Raw genomic sequence first — 18,405 nt, 5'->3', positions numbered from 1 at the left:
ATATATTTCATATATGCAATCCGAATTAAGTAAAATTTAAATGCATATATCTCATAATATTAATCATTCATTTAACGTATTATAGCCCAATCTTCTTTTAAAAATGACTTTCTCATATAAAATGTACTTGTTTTTCCAGATTGTAGCATGCTTGCAAGGCATTTTCCAATATAGAGTGCCCCATTCCTGATGGGGTTTTTTTTTTTTTTTGGGTCACATTTAAGTTTGAGACAAAGCAGCAAGGCAGCTAGAGATGATTGTTTGATGGTCATTGGATGAGTCGTTAATGTGTTCTTGGAGTAATTTTGGAGGGCCGGCCACTCCTGGCAAGATTTAACATTGTTTTCTCAGTTTGTTGATAATGGCTGGAGTCCCAAAGCACTAGAAATGGCTTTGTTGCCCTTTCCAGTCTGACAGATGTCAGCGACTTTGTTTCCCAGCAGTTTCTTTAGAGGCATGATGTGTTACTTTTTGAAAACTTTTAATCCACTTCACTTTGTGTGATAGGTTCTATTACTATGTCATTTCTTGATTCAACAGGTCTGTGATGTGGTTAAAGTGAATTCATGATTTAACTGGGGGGAACTTTTTCCCTTGAATGGATGAAATCATTTAAAAACTGCATTTTTTTATTTACTTCAATTTACTTTTATCTTTGTTTAATTTATTAAAATTTGTTCTGAAACTGAAACATGCAAGTGTAACAAATATGCAAAAAACTAAGACATCACAAAGGTCCAAATGCTTTTTCAAAGCACTGTATATCTGATGATTCAAAGGACAATTTTGAGGGTCTAATGCAAATAGATACATAACAGATATGTAAGGAGAGTACATCCACCATCAGCCCCCCACAAAATAAAAGTGCACAGTCACTTTTATTTAGTTTTTCAAGGATAATGCAACACCGTGGACCTGCTAGAGTTAGAAGTAATTTTCAACTGATGTCTCTCGGCTAGATATCATATTAGACATGAAAAATGAGTCAAGGAGAAAACAAGGACAACCTGTAATTTCTCATGACAAAAAGTTTACAGGAGCAGATTATTAATACATTATTTTAAGCAGACAGTGTTGTGAAGCAGATATAAAACAGACTGCAGTTCTCAGAAAGAAACCTCAATGGTGAATATCTGCAGGGCACACAAAATTAGAATTACATAACTATCTAAGGCAATAATAAAAAGTAATAAACTAGTAAATCTAATTAAATAAAGACAGAATGACCTACATTTAAAAATTCACCACAAGAGCTTAGTGTTTCAGGGGAAACTATGAAACCAATAACATTTGATTCTTACAGTGTCTTGCAGACGTTTTTTCAACAATTAATATTGCCTTCAAACAGCCTCGTTATACCAATAATACTGGACTTCCAGTATCTGGTGTCAACAAGAAAGGTGCAACTTAAGGAAAACCTGCGATGAGATGCAGAAATCACAAACGTTAAGACAAAAAACACAGACACTTACTGTTATTCCAGCTTGAAAAAGTATTGTAAATATTGCCATCTGCTGGACAAGTTATGAAACATGATTCATGTAGTAAATTCTTTCTTGTCTCTTGGTGAAAAATATAAAGAAGAATAGCTGATGTGAAAAATAACATTTATTTTTAGGGAAACATGGAAACAAGCCCTTTTCTTCTCTCTTCGTTGCCTGTGACCTTAGTCGTCACTGCGCCCCTGTGTCGAGAATTTGTATACAGTCTGACCACAAGTTGGTAGTCAGCTATTCAGTCAAAAGAGATTAGCTGAGTGAATTCAGCTGCAAGGACTTTCCAAATTATTTACAATAATGATACCTAAAAAAAGATACAATTATCTGAATGAGGAGAATTTCTCACAGTGAAAGTCATCAGGCCTGGCTTTTCTTAATTGTCTGAAAGGGCTGAGACTGAGTTTGAAATAAAAGGAAAGACCTCCCACCCCCCTTCTTACTTCATTTAATATCACAGAGAAGTCACTAAACCAGGGCACTGATGACTCAACACTTAGATTTGTACATCATAAACTACACTGAATAACAAAAAAGTGCCTCTTTGCCAGATTAGAGCCAGACTAAACCAATCCAATCCACTCCATTAAGGCAAAATATTATACCACTGCTTACACCTCCCTGTGTGTTTCTGTGCCATGTACAGTATATAGTATGAACATATGAAAAACACCTGTGTGTTTAAATGTGCATCACTGTGACAGAGAGGTAAATGTTCTGATGTGAAGATGGCTTCCCTTCAGTCCGACCATAATAGCAACGTGCATACGAATAATTCCGTTTGAGTGCAGGATACGTCTGAGTCACTCAGACCGCTGGGTGAGGTTAGTTCTGATCGGTAGTGTTGCGTCAATCCAGTGGTTTGGGTTCTCAATCATGGACATCCACACAGTGACTTCCTCTTCTGTGGAATCCATCCAGCTGACGACCTCACCGTAACTCTGACCTGGAATTACAGAAAACCCACATGTGTGGTCATTATTTATGTTGTGGACTTTACCCCAGCTGTTTTTCTCAAAGAGGTCATGGAAACAAAAACATGTAAACACTCCCTGCATATCCATGCACATACACTCCATTTGAAGAAGGAAAAAGTTTTAACCAACAGACTAAAATTCTGCATACAGCCATTGAGAAATCGTGACTACAGCCTCCAAGCTAAAATTGACAGCAACAAACAGCCTCAGCAGTCAACAGGAGTCTGCTCTGCCCTTTGAAGAACACAACTTTGCTCAAAATCTGTCTGTAACAAAAAAAATCCTTCAAAGCTGTTACTTCCCACCACTCTCTGACATCATCTTCCTCGCAGTGAGACATAATGGAGCTGATGCTCTGCCTGCAATTTGATCTTGAGTGCTTCCCACTCCATATAAAGCACAGTAACACAATCTATGAGCAAAAAAACACCATCAGTATTAAGGATAAGTACTTGAGGGAAACTAAACTGTTTTCTTTATGTCACTAGACATACCTGCTAAATCTGTCTTGCAGTCTATGTGGTAGATTTCAAAAGCAACCAAGCAGACGAGGATTTTGTAACATCACTAACAGAGACGCGGCATTACCAGCGAGGTGACCTCGCTTCGATGACACGACCATATGAAATGCCTGACATGCCAGCAGGCATTAGTTCAGTGTGCATTTCACTCTAAGGTTGTCTCAACTATCAGCACTTTAGAAAAAAATTAGACGGGTTTTCAAGACACGGTTGACAAAGCCTACTATTGAAATATGAGACAAGTGCAACAATTGCATTAATGTTCCAGCCCCGAACACAGGAAGTGCCTTCCTCCTGCAAACCTGTGAAGTATCACAGCACCCACGAGACACCATTTGAAAAGCTTAGCACAAAGACAAGGAGATCCTGTCAGAGCCTCCAGTCAACTACAGAGACAAACAACAGACAGGGAGACAAGAGGAAACAATGCAGTCCCTAATCACTCGCGGCTCTTAGATAGTATTGCAGGTAAGGATGTATCATGCAGAGATATCTTACCATTTTTCACTGTTTTTCACTAGTTATAAAAAATAGCCAGCAAAACACGGAGAAAAATTATTGAAAAAGCTTTTAGAATCACCTTTGTTTATAGTCACTCTGTTAAGTATTTCACTATAAGCAAAGTCATGTCCAAGTGACGAGATGACGTCAGAGAGGTGCGTGCCTGCGTGCACGAGATTGTTATTGTTTTCTCTTGTGAGCATGCGCAAAAAATGGCCAGTGTGGTTCCCAGGCCAAAAGGAAGATGGCTATCGTTATTTTCTCTCCGTGAATATTAAGCCACTAAAGAGTGCAAGCTAGCCACTTTGGAAAAGGTTTACACGCAAGACTGCTGTAGTAATGTCTATCGCTACAGGTTATGGGCCCAGTCATACCAGCCAAAGGTGGTTTAAGCTTTTATTCGACGGCGATGAGAAAAACTACGAGCTCTGGGAAACGCGGTTCCTCGCGCACATGGAGTTGCGCGGCCTCGGTGCTGTCCTGCAGCAGGAAGCAGAGGACGACGAGGATGCCCGCGCCGAAGACGAAGCGAAGAACGGGGAAGCATACGCAGAGCTGGTACAGTGCTTGGATGACAAGAGTTTGTCACTGGTCATGAGAGATGCAAGAAATAACGGAAGAAAAGCGCTGGAGATTCTCCGCGAGCACTATGCAGGAAAAGACAAACCACGTGTCGTAAGTTTATACTGTGAACTGTCCTCCCTCCAGATGACTAGTAAAGAAACAGTAACTGACTATATTATCAGAGCAGAGACTATATTCACGTCATTAAGAAGGGCTGATGAAAATATAAGTGATGGACTCCAGATAGCCATGGTAGTAAAAGGGCTACCTGATTCATATAAACCCTTTGTCGTGCACATCACTCAGACAAATGACACGGTAACGTTCAGCGAGTTTAAAACAAAACTGCGGAGTTACGAGAGTACCGAAAGATACGGGAGGAGTGACGTGAGTGTAGAGGAGGACAACGTGATGAAGACCATCGGCGGGACAAGGTCGCGGGGAAGACAGAGAGGAAAGAAAGTGGACATGGCTACTATCGAGTGCTACACCTGTGGTAAAAAGGGACACATGGCCAGGACTTGTCTTGCAGATCCCCAGTTAAAGAGAGAGGAGCAAAACTGGGGCACACCACAACGAGGAAGAGGACGCGGTCGTGGACGAGGACGTGACTACATGAATAAAGCAGAGGAAGAGGCTACATCCTTTTGTTTCTTTAAAATGAGTGACTGTCCTATGCAACAAGAAAAGAAAAGTCTTTTAGTAGACTGCGGTGCCACCACACACATGATTAACGACGCCACAAAGTTCAAGACAGTGGACAAGAACTTCAAACCAGAGAACCACGTGATCGAACTTGCAGATGGAACCAAGGTGAAAGGAATGGCGAAGATGAGGGGCGACGCAGAGATCTACATCCTGGACAGCGAGGGACGGCAGGTGAAAACAAGGCTGAAGCAAGCACTCTTCGTCCCATCGTTTCCTCAGAACATTTTCTCAGTTAAAGCAGCAACAGCCAACGGAGCCGAACTCCATTTCAAGAATGGGGATAACTGGTTATTCCACAAAAATGGAACCAAATTTGAGGTGAAGGTGTACGGTAGGCTGTATTACCTGAACACTGTAGAAAATGAAAATGTTGATGAGATATATGGTTGTCATGATATTCAGACCTGGCACAGAATACTTGGTCATTGTAACCTAGATGATGTTGCAAAACTTGAAAAGGTGGTTAAAGGCATGACCATAAAAGGAAAACAGGAAGGGTCCAACCAAAACTGTGAAGTTTGCATACAGGGAAAATTCACACAAAACAGAAACAGACAGGCAGATGCTAAAGCTAAAACTATACTGGAGCTAGTACACACAGATTTATGTGGCCCTATAGAGCCAGTAGGCAAAGATGGGTACAAGTATGCGATAACATTTACTGATGATTACAGTGGAATGATTTTTCCGTACTTTATAAAAGCAAAGAGTGGCACAACAAAAGCTACAGAAAAGTTCATTGCAGACGTAGCTCCATATGGAAAGATAAAATGTATAAGATCCGACAATGGTACAGAGTTTACCGGGCAACCGTTCCAAACTTTACTCAGGAGTAATGGGATAAGGCACGAGACTAGTGCACCCTACTCACCACACCAGAACGGAACTGCAGAAAGAGGTTGGAGAACCTTATTTGAGATGTCACGATGCATGCTGTTGGAGAGCAAACTCCCAAAGCATTTATGGACGTATGCTGTGCAAACAGCTGCCCAAATCCGCAACAGATGTTACAGTAGGCGACTGGAACAGACTCCTTACTGTGTATTCACTGGAAAAACACCTGACCTATCAAACATGAAGGTATTCGGTTCTGAGTGCTACGTGTACAAACAGGATAAAAAGAAACTGGACTCTAGATGTGAAAAGGGAATTTTCTTAGGCTATGACAAATATAGCCCAGCCTACAATGTCTACTATCCTGAAGTAGGAAAGATCCAAAAACACAGGCTGATAAAATGTCTTACTAAAAGTAGTGCAGACAGTCAGACACAAACAGATTTTGACGTCAGAAATGTTTTTGAGATCCACAAAAATACACCACCAAACATGGTTGACCAAAATGAAGTAGAACCAAAGGCGAGTGTAGAACCAAACCTAGATGAGTTTACAGGGGCAGATTCAACAGAAAGTACTCAGGAAGGAGAAGAAGTGAGATATCCTACAAGACAGAGAAAAGCTCCAGAGTATTTAAAGGATTATCAATGCAAAACTGAGTGTGACAATGATGATGATGAAGGTGTAGACTATTTCTATAAAGTGGCTTATGGGGTGCCAATAACATTCAAAGAAGCCATGGACTCTAAAAAATCAAAAATGTGGAAAAATGCCATGAGAGAGGAAATGAACTCTTTAAAGGAAAATGAGACTTTTATTTTGATGCCACTGCCAGAAGGTAAACAAGCAGTGGGAGGCCGTTGGGTGTATGCAGTAAAGGAAAGCCCAGATGGATCTGAGACTTACAAAGCAAGGTATGTTGCAAAAGGATATGGACAAAAAGAAGGGATTGACTATAAAGAGACTTTTTCACCAACAGCGAGTATGACGTCTGTTCGAGCTTTGATGCAGGTGGCGGTGCAGGAAGACCTCACACTGCACCAAATGGACGTAAAGACTGCTTATCTCCACGCTCCGATGGACTGTGAAGTTTATGTGGAGCAACCAGAAGGTTTTGAGGTAAAATCCAAGACAGGAGAACACTTAGTGTGTAAACTGAACAAGTCACTGTATGGTTTAAAACAGTCGGGACGTAACTGGAACTTGTTACTGCACGATTACCTTGAAGAGAATGGTTTTGTCCAGAATGATGCTGATCATTGTGTCTACAACAGAGGTTCTGAGAGTGGGAAGGTCATTCTATTAGTGTGGGTAGATGACTTGATCATAGCAGCAAGTGACAACACCTTACTCAGGGATGTGAAAGAGGTGTTAAAGAAAAGGTTCAAGATGAAAGACATGGGTCCACTTAAACATTTTCTAGGCATCGATTTTTCACAGGGTGAGGGAGAGATTAAAATGACTCAAAAAAGACATATTGAAAAGGTGCTGACAAAATTGGGGATGTCCGATTGTAAACCGAGATTCACGCCAGGCGAGCAAAAGTTAAGTTTTGACAGTGAAGGAGAGATCATTGATCCTACAGGGTACAGAGAGATGGTGGGAAGCTTGATTTACATTATGACATGCACCAGACCCGATCTAAGCTGGATCGTTAGTAAATTATCACAACATCTTGCGGAACCAAAACAACAGCACTGGTCTGCAGCAAAACATCTATTGAGATATTTGAAGGGTACTAGAGACCAAGAGCTTCACTATCACAAAAGTGAGAAAGGTCTAAAGCTTGAAGGGTACAGTGATGCTGACTGGGCGTCAGATAAAGATGACAGGAGGAGCACAACTGGATACTGTTTTAGTCTAACTGAAAATGGTCCAGTTATATCCTGGAAAAGCAGAAAACAGTCAACAGTAGCTCTATCTACGTGTGAGGCAGAGTATATGGCGCTGGCTGCTGCTACCCAAGAAAGTATGTATCTTGTACAACTACTTAGAGGAGTAGATAGTAGAGAGCATGTACCTGTTAAGATATATGAAGACAACCAGGGGGCGATAGCTTTATCAAAGAACCCGGTATGCACACAGAGGAGCAAACACATAGATATAAAGTTTCACTTTGTTCGATCTGCGCACACTGAGGGAAAGATATCTATTGAGTACTGCCCTACTGAAAATATGATAGCTGATGTTCTTACTAAGTCAGTGACAAAGGTCAAGTTCGAGAGTTTCAAGGAGTATCTATTTGGAAAATAAAATGGATCAGCACAGAGAATCCTAAAAAAAAAAAAAATGAACAAAGGAGCGATGCAAAGTTTTTTTTGAGTATGGCCAGTATTGAAAAATATATCTGTATATTTTTTTTGTTTGTTCTATTTTCTATTACAGAGAACAACGAACATGTCTTTGAGTGGGAGTGTTAAGTATTTCACTATAAGCAAAGTCATGTCCAAGTGACGAGATGACGTCAGAGAGGTGCGTGCCTGCGTGCACGAGATTGTTATTGTTTTCTCTTGTGAGCATGCGCAAAAAATGGCCAGTGTGGTTCCCAGGCCAAAAGGAAGATGGCTATCGTTATTTTCTCTCCGTGAATATTAAGCCACTAAAGAGTGCAAGCTAGCCACTTTGGAAAAGGTTTACACGCAAGACTGCTGTAGTAATGTCTATCGCTACACACTCTATAGTCAGATTCCACTTCTACCCAATTCTTATAATATTCAAATGGTCATATTAGAGCTTAGTACTCAGAAAAATAAGCTACTGAGCTGTAATTTATGTGTAACAGTTACCACAATCTATTCAAAAAACACAAATTATTTAAATATGTGACCTTATTACGATGCTCCATTACTTCTCTGTATTCTCAGAGGTCAATTTTTCCTTCCATATCACCTCTTCCTCTATAACCTTAAATAGTTAGGGTCTTTTTAAATGTGACTTTCAGTTAAACTATTAAAATGTGCAATATAGATGATCTAACCAGTTCCACAGCTCAGACGGATGCCCCCGAGGACATGAGTCTTTAACCCTTCGCGTTGCCACACTGTCAGCTCAGCACAAGCCTCTCTCAAGTCGCTGGTATGGAAGCCGTCGTATACCATGGTGTGGTTGTAGGTAGGACTGATGGAGTGCTTCACCACCCGGGTCTTCTGACCACTTTGACGACTTGCATCTGGGAGTATGTAGCTTGTGGGGTGTGGAGCAAGTAAATTAGTGGGATTATTTACAGCCTCAAATTACAGGCATACGGAAATAATTCAATATTCATGAAATGCTATCACAATGTTTTGCCCATTGGGGGAAAAAAAAGAAAAAAAATCCAAAAAACATACATGATTTCAATTTGGCCAACCTTCCTTTCAAGGTTATCTCCTTATGCACCTCTGGACCACTTCCACTGTGACTGCTAGTTTCCAAACTGCTCCACAGGACTCCCATTCTGACCACCTGACCATGTGAATCTGCTATTTTTCCTAAGGTAATTTTACCATAATGTGCTTTTGATAGAAACCACCTTGTTACCATGCTTGTCTGAACATTTTTGGCCATGCCAACAAATCCTTGCTCACCACCAGCCTCACTTGCAACTTGCACATCTATCCACTTCTCCAAAATGAAAGTTTGCCACTTAGTTTTGGAGGATATGCAGTGTATAATCACAAGTTCAGAGTGCATCTATGAAAAGTAGAGTGAAAAAATATATAGTTTTTAGGAAATGTTTTGTAGCCATGTTGGAAGCACTGCAGAGGTGCACAACGACATGACCCTGAAGGGGAGATTGACCACATTTGAATCATGTATTGTGAAAATCCCCATGAAAATACGGGGAACTCTGTAATTACTGATAAGAATGCAACATGACATGTAATGTGCTGCTTGTACGTAATGCCAGAGTACATAACTGATGACAAAATATCAGGAAGTATGGTGCAGAGCTGACGCACCTTCTAACAAAGGAGTCTACAGCACCTCCTTTGTTGGACAGGAGACCCTGAGCCTCTCGAAGCCAGATGTGAACCTCTCCGGTCAGAGGCAAACCGCCACCTTAACACACACCGAATGCATGAGATTTGGGTAATTGTGGTACATAGATATAACGTGCATCCGTGTTGTATTAAGGTATTTTCCTCACCTTCATATCCTTCTGGGATGTATTTAATAGAGAACATGATGTTCCCACGACTGCTAATGGAGTCTGGGCTCAGATAAACCTGTGACAGAGCATACATAAAATAAAAAAAGATGAAGTCAGAGGAAATGACAGTATGAAAAAGAAGGAAAAAAGGAAGGAGGAGAAGTGTGGAAGCAGAGAAAGATTAAGGTTACATAAAACCTAGTTGAAATTCACAGCATGTCTTCCTCTCCCTTCAGCTCTCCCTGACACAAGAGACACCTCCCCACATTCTGTCTCCAACAAAGCTGCCGTAACTGCTGCTACAAAGACACCCAGATACTAAACAAATGTAGATGCAGGCACAACAGTGGGCTGGTAAATATTTATCTGGCACCATTCAAACACAAACACACACACTAATTTGTGCAACTACAAGAGTGTGTGTTTGCATGCCACTCGTTGATGCCAGGTCCTTCCTACCCGTGGCTGCAAGTCCTGCCACAGAGGCTGTGTGCAGGTCCAATCCCAGAGCGCCAGAGTCACCTCCACCTCCCCGAGAAATACGTTCCTCCCCAGGGGCTCGGCATGCCACACAGAGAGGTTCAGGGTCCGACTCCGCAGCTCCCCGATCCGCACCTTATACTGAAATAACATACATCATGAGAGTGTTTTTGTTATTTAGGTAACTTTATGTTAAATGCTGGTGGGGGATTTCTGTGATTGACACTTTATGTAACATAACAGAGAGTCTCACTCTGAGTGTCTGATCATAAACTGGGTTTAGGGTCTTCTTCTTCACTGAAGTCTTCTTCTTACTGTGATTTGACTTGTCCGGCAAGAGGTAGGTTTTTACATATCTGTGAAAAACACACATCCGTTGTTAGACTGGTTCCGTATGGGCCCGGATATCGTTGATTGAATATCTACTTTCACATGCACGCAAACATGCAGTCACTTACGGGTCAGACCGGTTCTTGCGTGCTGCAGCAATGTCCTCACAACGATACACTTTGACCTGCAGCTCCTCCCTCTGGCTGTTGTAAGCCAATGAGTACTGGATACGGCCCCTCACCTCCACCACTCCGAAGTCCCCCGAGCTGAACAGACTCATCATGCTACCGCTGAGCTATAACACACACGCAAAGGAAAGATCAGCTCCTACGTCATTGTCCTGAGCTGAGTCATCTTGCGTCGCCAAATAGGCAATTAATCAAATGTGTGTGCGTGCATGCAAGTATGCTGTGCGTGTGTATGTGCATGTACCACGTAGCCAGAATGAAGACTGTTGGTGGAGCTGCTAATTCTCAGAGAAGGATCCGTCTCTGTCAGGCTGCTCAGCGAGTCAGTGTCCCCATTACAGTTGTCAATCAAGTCTTCCTAAACACACACACACAGATACAGACACACACTCACAGTTCTTATGCAGCGTTATAATTAGACACAAAACATCTGTCATATACTTTTAGTATACTTTGAAGGAGTTTTTAATGGGCAAAAGTGGCATCCCAACCACCCACACACACACACACACACATGCACACACACTCAATACACCATAATAATGTCTCATTTACAAAAGTACCCAGAGCCATAATTTACCACTCAGTAGAAGCCCCTCTGGCTGCAATAACAGATTTCAGTCTTCTTCGATAACTCTGTGCTGGCTTCACACATCTAGATTATTTCTAATATTATTTTTTAGAAGATTCCTTCAAACTCATCAGACCGGATCGAGAAAGCATCCATCAACCCCTTTGCTGCCTTCTCCGTGCAGATCTCATTTTACCTTGAACAGTCCAGACTGCCAGAAAACACTCCAGAGTAATACTGATTCACTGATATGCTGAAAGGTGATGTGTTTATCCCCATGTCAGGTCGCTTCTTTAGTGACCTCTCTGTCTTTGATTGTATTCAGCCTTCCCTCAGCTTTGTCCAGCTGACAAACAACCCAAAGAGTTTTCCCATCTTCAGACTTTATCCTTTACTTCGTGCTCCATGAATAGTAGCTAAATTCTTGTCTCATTGGACCAGAGAATCTTTTTCCTCCTGCTCTCGAAGACTTTTCATTGCTGTTTGATGAACTACAAGCGAGCTTCCTTTTTCTTTCTGGGGACACTGAAAGCTTTGCAAATGGGTTTTCTCTATGCCCTTGCCCTTTATCCCTCTCCAGAGTTTTATCACAGGGATATGGAGGATTCATTGGGCTTCATGGCTTGATCTTTGTCCTGACATGCAGAGTGGATTGTGAGATCTTTACACAGACAACAAAGGTGTGTGCTTTTCTAAACCATGTTCAGGCAATTGAACTTTCCGCTTGTATAAGCCAGGTAAGTTCAGAACATCCACTCTGCTGCTCTATAGGTAATCAGTGGGGGAGTGGGCTGTTTTAAGTCTCATCTATAAATTGAGTCATGGGTCAGTCGGACTATCCTCCACACCTCACCTCATCAATCTGAACCATGGTCTGAGTAACCCTCATCACTCAGGCCACTCACATATGGACTCTATACTCAGACCAAGTCTTTTGCACTACTAAGCAAGCACTTCTCTTGTTTTGCATATATTCCTCTTGATTGTATATATTTGCTCTGTTTGTTATCTTTTCCTGCTGTCTTACCATTTATATTTTATTCCTGCACTGTTGCCATGGAGGACCCATAATTTCGTTGTACATGTACAATGACAAAAAGGACTATTCTCTTCTCATCACCTCAATCTCTTTCAGCTCCAACTTTCAAAGATGCAGGCTAGGTAGTTTGTTCCTTGCAGCTTTGTTTGATAATTTAGTTTATTCACTGTGTAACTAGTTTAGGGATGAAAGCTCTGGGTCATATATAATAGTGCAAAAATGTCTCCTCGTTTCTTGTTTGTTGCTAGAAAAATTGGAAATAGGTGCAGGAACTAAACGAAACATACAAACGTGCTTGGAAAAAAAGTATAGAAGGGAAAAACAGTGTTAATACAATTCTAATAACGTTAGAAGTCAATATTTCGTATGATCACCTTTATTCTTCAGCGCAGTCTGAACTCTCTTAGACAAGCTTTCTTGTCTTATCAAGTAATCTTGCGGAATAGTTCTCCAGGCTTCCTAAAGGACGTCCACAGCTCTTCTTTGGATGTTGGCTTCCTTTTGTTCTGTTCTCTGTCACAGTACTTCAATAATGTTGATGTCCCTGTCTGGGGAGGCCACTCCATGACTGAAAGCTTCCCATTGTTTGTTTTTCTATCCATGTATGCTGCTACTGCATTAGCAGCGTGTTTGAGATCATTATTATGCTGAAAAATGAAACTGTTACCAATCAGTTGCTTTAAAGATGGTATTAAATAGGGGATCAAAATCTGATGGTACTTTTATGTGCTCATAATTCAATCAACTTTGCCAAAATCTCCAACACCACTAGCTGCCATACAGCCCCAAACCATGACAAATGCTCCACTGGTTTTTACAGATTTAAATGACAAATTTCACATTTGAATTCATCACTCTATCAGACCTGTTGCCACTGATTTTCAGTTCAACACTTGAGCTTTTTCTCCCCGTTTCCCTTCCTTAAGAATGGCTACTTGACAGCCACCTCCCTACTGAGACCATTTGTGATGAGGCTTCAGTGAACAGAAAACAGATCAACTGAAGGGTCAGATTATTTATTTATTTGTTGCTAAATAGTCTGTATGTAAGCATGTAGATTAATCACTTGTTCATCCATTGAATTAGGTGCAGTTATTCATCCAAAAACTAACCAAGAAAACTATCCTCTGAAAATGGTCAGACTGATAAAAAATGACTGAAAAAGCACCCTAAGAAAAACTTTGAAAGACCTTCAGAAAGCCTTGAGAACTAGTGCTCAAAACAACTTAAAAAAAACTACAAGAAAGTTTGACTTCTTGGAAGCAAAATATAAAGAAATGAAAGGTGGTTCAAGACTTTTGCAGAGTACTGCAGTTTTGCTAAGTCTGCTGATAAAACTGATTCTCTATATGCTGCACGAGTTTAGCTGAGTTCCTCTTTTCCTTTGCTTGCAACTGTAACACAGCCTCCCGAGAACCAAAGCAATGAGTCTGAAATTTTAATAAATGAGACATTTTGATTTATCGAGTAAAAACGGATTGTAAGTGATGACTGATTTCATCAATTTATAATTAAATATACAACAAAAAATGCGCAACTTTCTGCAGCCACTGTATGAAAATGATCGTTGGAGTACTGCATCAGCTATGTTTATTGGATTTATACACTGAAAAAATGACAAATATTGACTCAGTGTCTTTGAATAGGAGGTACAATAAAGACTAATTCAACAGTGTTTGCCAAAACCATTAGTCATGGTAATCTGTGGGTGTGTGGTATAATCACCTCAGGTTCCTCCGAGTGGCCGTTACTTCTGGTTTCACATTCTGTGAGCACAACAGTGAGTTAATAACTTTACTGAGGGATGGCTAGAGAGGCACAGACACAGCGGGGGAGGAATTTAATACCTTTGGATGATGAGGAGCTGTTACTGTGCTGGAGACCCTGTAAATTATCCGTATTTACATGGTTATTAGGGCACATTTTCAAGAATGGAAAAAGGGGAAGAAGAATGCATGCACCAACCTGTGACACGGGTCCATCTACTGTGGATGTGGGTACCGGCTTCAAACTCTGAGTCCTGAAAACAAATATTGGGAGATGTAGCAGCAGATAAATGTTACAATCAGTCCGTTTTGTCTCACAGTCATCCCCACAAACCCATCAGTCTCTTCCTGGTTGCTGTCCTTCACACTTCCTTCAGTCTCGAGTAAAGTGTTGTTGTTGTCCTCTCGCTCTATGTTGAAAAGTCCATTCAGAGGCACATCTGTCAGCAATCACAGACAGTGATCACAGACAGACAGAAAACAGTCCTGTTGATCGCTGACAGTTGTACTACATGAACTGAAAACTGACCTCTGCTCTTTGTCTTCCTGTGGCGGATGGTGGCGTGGACCAGGTCGCAGCCCGAAGTCCAGTTGCGATGGCGTTTGCTACACTCCTCGCTGAACCACGCCCCTGACAGGAAGCGCAGAAGGGTTGAGTTTGTCTCGCTCTGCTCGAGGGTTCTGCTTCATCAACAGAGAGAATCTCTTTGTAACACCTGATATTCAAAGCAGTGATTAAAAAAAGTTTTTTTCTAAATTGCCATCCATGCAAGTCAATTAAATTAAAAGTTAAGGCAAAAAAAATGATAAAAGCATGTGACGAAGGTTAAGGAAATAATTATAATTAATCACCAACTGTGTCTTACTTGACCTGAACACTAAAGGGAGATTTTGCACCAGCACCAAAGAAAGTAATATATGCCTGAGGCCTGATCCCACCCATACGGTTACAAACATCTGAAGAGATTAGCACACATAGTATCAGTCAGACTTTAATAAATAGTCACCTCTGACCTTACACGTCCTTCATCACGGCGACGTAACTCCAAGTCACGCTGTACAACCTGCAGGATGGACGTCTGCTCCTCCTCCGTCAGGTGGCTCAAGTCAAGTGAGGATTCTCCCTGCTTTCCTTCCATGCCTAAGACAAAAGTGTGTTTGACTATTATCATTACACAAATAGTACAGTACAGTCAACAGTACAGTCTTACTGCTTTCATTAGACATTGAGAACATAACATGAATGTGCAATATGTCAGGTTCATTATAATACATTTAAAATCTACTGTTCTACAAAAACTTTTTTTGTTTCTTTTTCTTCATTTCAGTGCATTGAAAACATTTTTTCTGCAAACTAGCCTTTCCAGATTTTTTTTTTCCTTATTACCTCTTAACAGTAATGAAGGTTTGTCTGGTTAAAGTCATTTGAAAAAGAAAGTTCACATTCCTATAAAAAACTAAGTACATGTTGCTGTTCCCATTGGAATTAAGAAGGTAATCAGCAGCCAGGTCCTGCTAATCAAATGCACTTCATTTATGATTATCAGTAAGTGTGAGTGCCTCTTTAAAAGCACAAGTTTGGGAAGTTTGCTGCTCTTTACTTCTATGCTAACACAATGCCATGTTCTTCACTGGAGTGGATGTCCCATCAAATTAAGTTCAAGGTCAGTCCATGTAATGCTCAGAGAAACTGCAGAAAACCCAAGAGCTACAGCCACAGTTAGCATGTTAAATGTTAAATTCATGACAGTGTCAAACAGGACATATCCTCTCATCTCTAAGAAGAACGCGGCAGCACAAGACCTCTGAAACAATGTCCTTTAAAGAGACAACGCCAAAGTGTTTAGCCACGATGCACAGCAATACTGTCACGCCCTAGCAAACTTTGCGTGTGTGTCCTGTTTTCCTTTCCTTCTGACTTCAGCAGCCACCCATTTCTTCTGAGGAGCTGGTGCATAGCTGGCTCCACTCAGCAATTAACCACCAAACAGCATAAAAGCTGGTGAAGGCCTACTTAGTCACTCAGAGTGAGTGCTGTGGTGAGCTTAGGTGTGGGGTTTGAGGTACCAGTTGTTTCCCCCCAGCTGCAAATTACTGGTTGGAGGTGTGCCTTGACAGAGCATTTAGTGGTGTGTTTGAGCTACCAGTGAGTAGCTGCTGACATCAGCACTGTTTTTTTTGGTTTGTTAATGATTTCCTTTCTTTTCAGCGTGTTTTAGTTTGTTGATATATTTGTTTGATTGATATAGTAGTGTAGCCATCTCTTTGAATTAAGTCCTTTTTAATAAAAGTTTTTTTCGTCTTTTCTTTTTCTCCTGGACTTACTATTGTTACTCCTCATCCCCTTAGCCCTTTTGGGGGACATGACAACCAAACGCCTCATACTAGCTGTCAGCAGGTGGTGAAGTGGGGGGGGATGTTTTGGATGTGGTTTTCAGCCACAGGACCTGGGCACCTCACAGTCATTGAGCCTACCATGAGCCCCTCTGTATAACCAAAATATTCTAGTGTCAAATGTAGCAAATCTACAGCAGAACAACTGAAAATGAAATGAATCGAGGTGATGCAATGGCCCAGTCAAAGTCTAGACCTTAACCTGATTGAACTGTTGTGGCGACACAGCTGTGCATCAAAGAGAGCCTGCAAACCACAATGAGCTGAAGCAATGCTGATGATATTGTGTAAGAAGACTGGCCCGAATTCATCCACATATGTTGACCCTTTGTGGGGGAATAAGTCACACAGAAAATGATTACCTCAAGTTAATACTGCTAAAGGTGGTTCTACAAGTGGTTTAATCATAGGGTGTACTTATTTTTTTTAAAGGACTGAGCAGAGTCCTGTAAACTTTTTTTTTCCTCACATGTAAAATTTGGTTAATGATGACACTACTTTGCTCAGAAAGGTTACAAACTGCACAAAATTTCATTTACACGAAACAGAGTAGAGAAATGTTTAAGAGGAAACCTATAATAAATCTGTTTCTTTTTTTCTTTAAATCACCTGAAGCCAGCTCACTGGTATCTTTCAGGATGCAGTACTCTTTGAAGCTTTGATACATGCTGTTCCAGGTGAGCCTTTCCTGTCTGCTTCAATGACTTTCACTCCTTCCTACTTTAAGTACTCTACTGTAGACAGCCTAAAAAACTACATTTAAAAAGATTAATAACAACCTTCTACTGAATTCACTTTCAGCTAATGTAAGGCCGAGATGGATGATCTAACCTTCTGCACCACCATGTAATAACTGTTAATGAGTTTTCATGTCTAGGCTAGTTACTTTAGAGAAGTTAACGCATGCGCGTCAGGAACGTGTTCGCCTGTCAACGGGTAGGTTAGAAAACGCCACGCACAGAGTGCTCAGTTTTCACAAAACACACCGAGTAATATTAATAACAACGTTGTTGTTCTTATCAATTTTTCCTCCATAAAGCACTCCTTTGGTGTTTTTTTTATTGTTATATAGGTTTAAACCAATAAAAGTGACTGAACACTTGTTTTTAAAACTGCTAATAGGTTTAATTATTTAGGCTTATTTATTTACGCGAAGTGCCCTTTAGGGGGAAAAGAAATAGGCCAGTGCACTTCTTCTCATTACGAATCTACCGCGAGAGAGGAAACACCTGTCGCAACTTTTCCCTTTAAAGATTAAAGATTAAACTCTGTCCTCTCCTTTCTATTAGAAACACACAGAAAGAAACACAAGAAAGAAAAACCGGGTTACCTTATTTGACAGCTTCCACTGGTTCCATCGGGGGGGAAAAGTTCTCAGGAAAAGTTTTTCTCAGTGCGATGTGTTTGTCTGTGTACGTCGACGCTTGTGTGCTGAGTAAACGGAGTGAACACGCCCTCCAGAATTAGTCCGCACAGGCGCTGCTCTCAGCTGTGAAGGGGTGTGTGTGTGTGTGTGTGTGTGTGTGTGTGCTGATACTGTGTATTTGTCTGACTGTGTGATATGACTCACACGGATGTTTTACCAAACCGCAGGGTGGAGGTGGGATGTATCTTGTAGCTGTCCACACCTGCTAAGCACACACACTCTTGCCTACCTTGCCTTACTGTGCACAAACATGCACACAGATATCGAGCCTTCTGCCTGTTTTGAGGAGGAACACAGACCCATACGTGTAACCAGACTCAGTTTAAATTTGGTAAGGTGTTGGACTTCCCTTTCCCTCAGTGGAACTGCATTGTGTGAGTGTGTGCAAGGCAGAGGGGGGAGGGGAGGGGAGGATGAAAGAGAGAAAAAGGCCCAGTTCTGTCCTTTGTCACCAAACTTGGACGACAGCCACAGTCTC

General features: G+C 41.2%; 1 protein-coding gene across 3 annotated transcripts; it reads right to left on the bottom strand.

Annotated features, from left to right (window-relative positions):
* Positions 1 to 992: 992 nt before the first annotated feature.
* LOC100696348 (synaptotagmin-like protein 1) lies at positions 993 to 18,210 on the bottom strand. 3 transcript variants are annotated; one of them, XM_005478634.4, is made up of 15 exons: positions 17,832 to 18,210; positions 15,122 to 15,248; positions 14,637 to 14,791; positions 14,442 to 14,517; positions 14,307 to 14,361; positions 14,189 to 14,225; positions 14,067 to 14,107; positions 10,976 to 11,089; positions 10,672 to 10,838; positions 10,467 to 10,569; positions 10,193 to 10,354; positions 9,731 to 9,809; positions 9,543 to 9,642; positions 8,579 to 8,784; positions 993 to 2,442 (listed from the first exon to the last, which is right to left on the bottom strand). In XM_005478634.4, exons 2-15 carry the CDS (start codon positions 15,244 to 15,246, stop codon positions 2,300 to 2,302), a joined length of 1,563 nt encoding a protein of 520 aa, XP_005478691.1. In that variant the 5' UTR covers positions 15,247 to 15,248; positions 17,832 to 18,210; the 3' UTR covers positions 993 to 2,299. The 3 variants fall into 3 exon arrangements, with proteins under 3 accessions (XP_005478691.1, XP_005478689.1, XP_003444173.1); XM_005478632.4 differs by having other exon boundaries at positions 14,442 to 14,547; positions 17,832 to 18,205; XM_003444125.5 differs by having other exon boundaries at positions 14,442 to 14,547; positions 14,637 to 14,788; positions 17,832 to 18,019.
* Between the last annotated feature and the right edge of the window lie 195 nt (positions 18,211 to 18,405).

Source organism: Oreochromis niloticus, linkage group LG22 (genome assembly GCF_001858045.2).
Source record: "Oreochromis niloticus isolate F11D_XX linkage group LG22, O_niloticus_UMD_NMBU, whole genome shotgun sequence".
Taxonomy (NCBI): domain Eukaryota; kingdom Metazoa; phylum Chordata; class Actinopteri; order Cichliformes; family Cichlidae; genus Oreochromis; species Oreochromis niloticus.
The sequence above is the reverse complement of the archived record's forward strand: the minus strand, read 5'-3'. Positions and strand labels throughout refer to the sequence as shown.

Coding starts and splice junctions, on each gene's coding strand:
- LOC100696348 (XM_005478632.4), bottom strand. CDS start 15,246: ATGGAAGGAAAGCAGGGAGAATCCTCACTTGACTTGAGCCACCTGACG. Junction 14,792..15,121: donor CGTGATGAAGGACGTGTAAG/GTCAGAGGTGAC, acceptor CTGTTGATGAAG/CAGAACCCTCGAGCAGAGCG. Junction 9,810..10,192: donor GGCAGGACTTGCAGCCACGG/GTAGGAAGGACC, acceptor GCTCTGTCACAG/GTTTATCTGAGCCCAGACTC.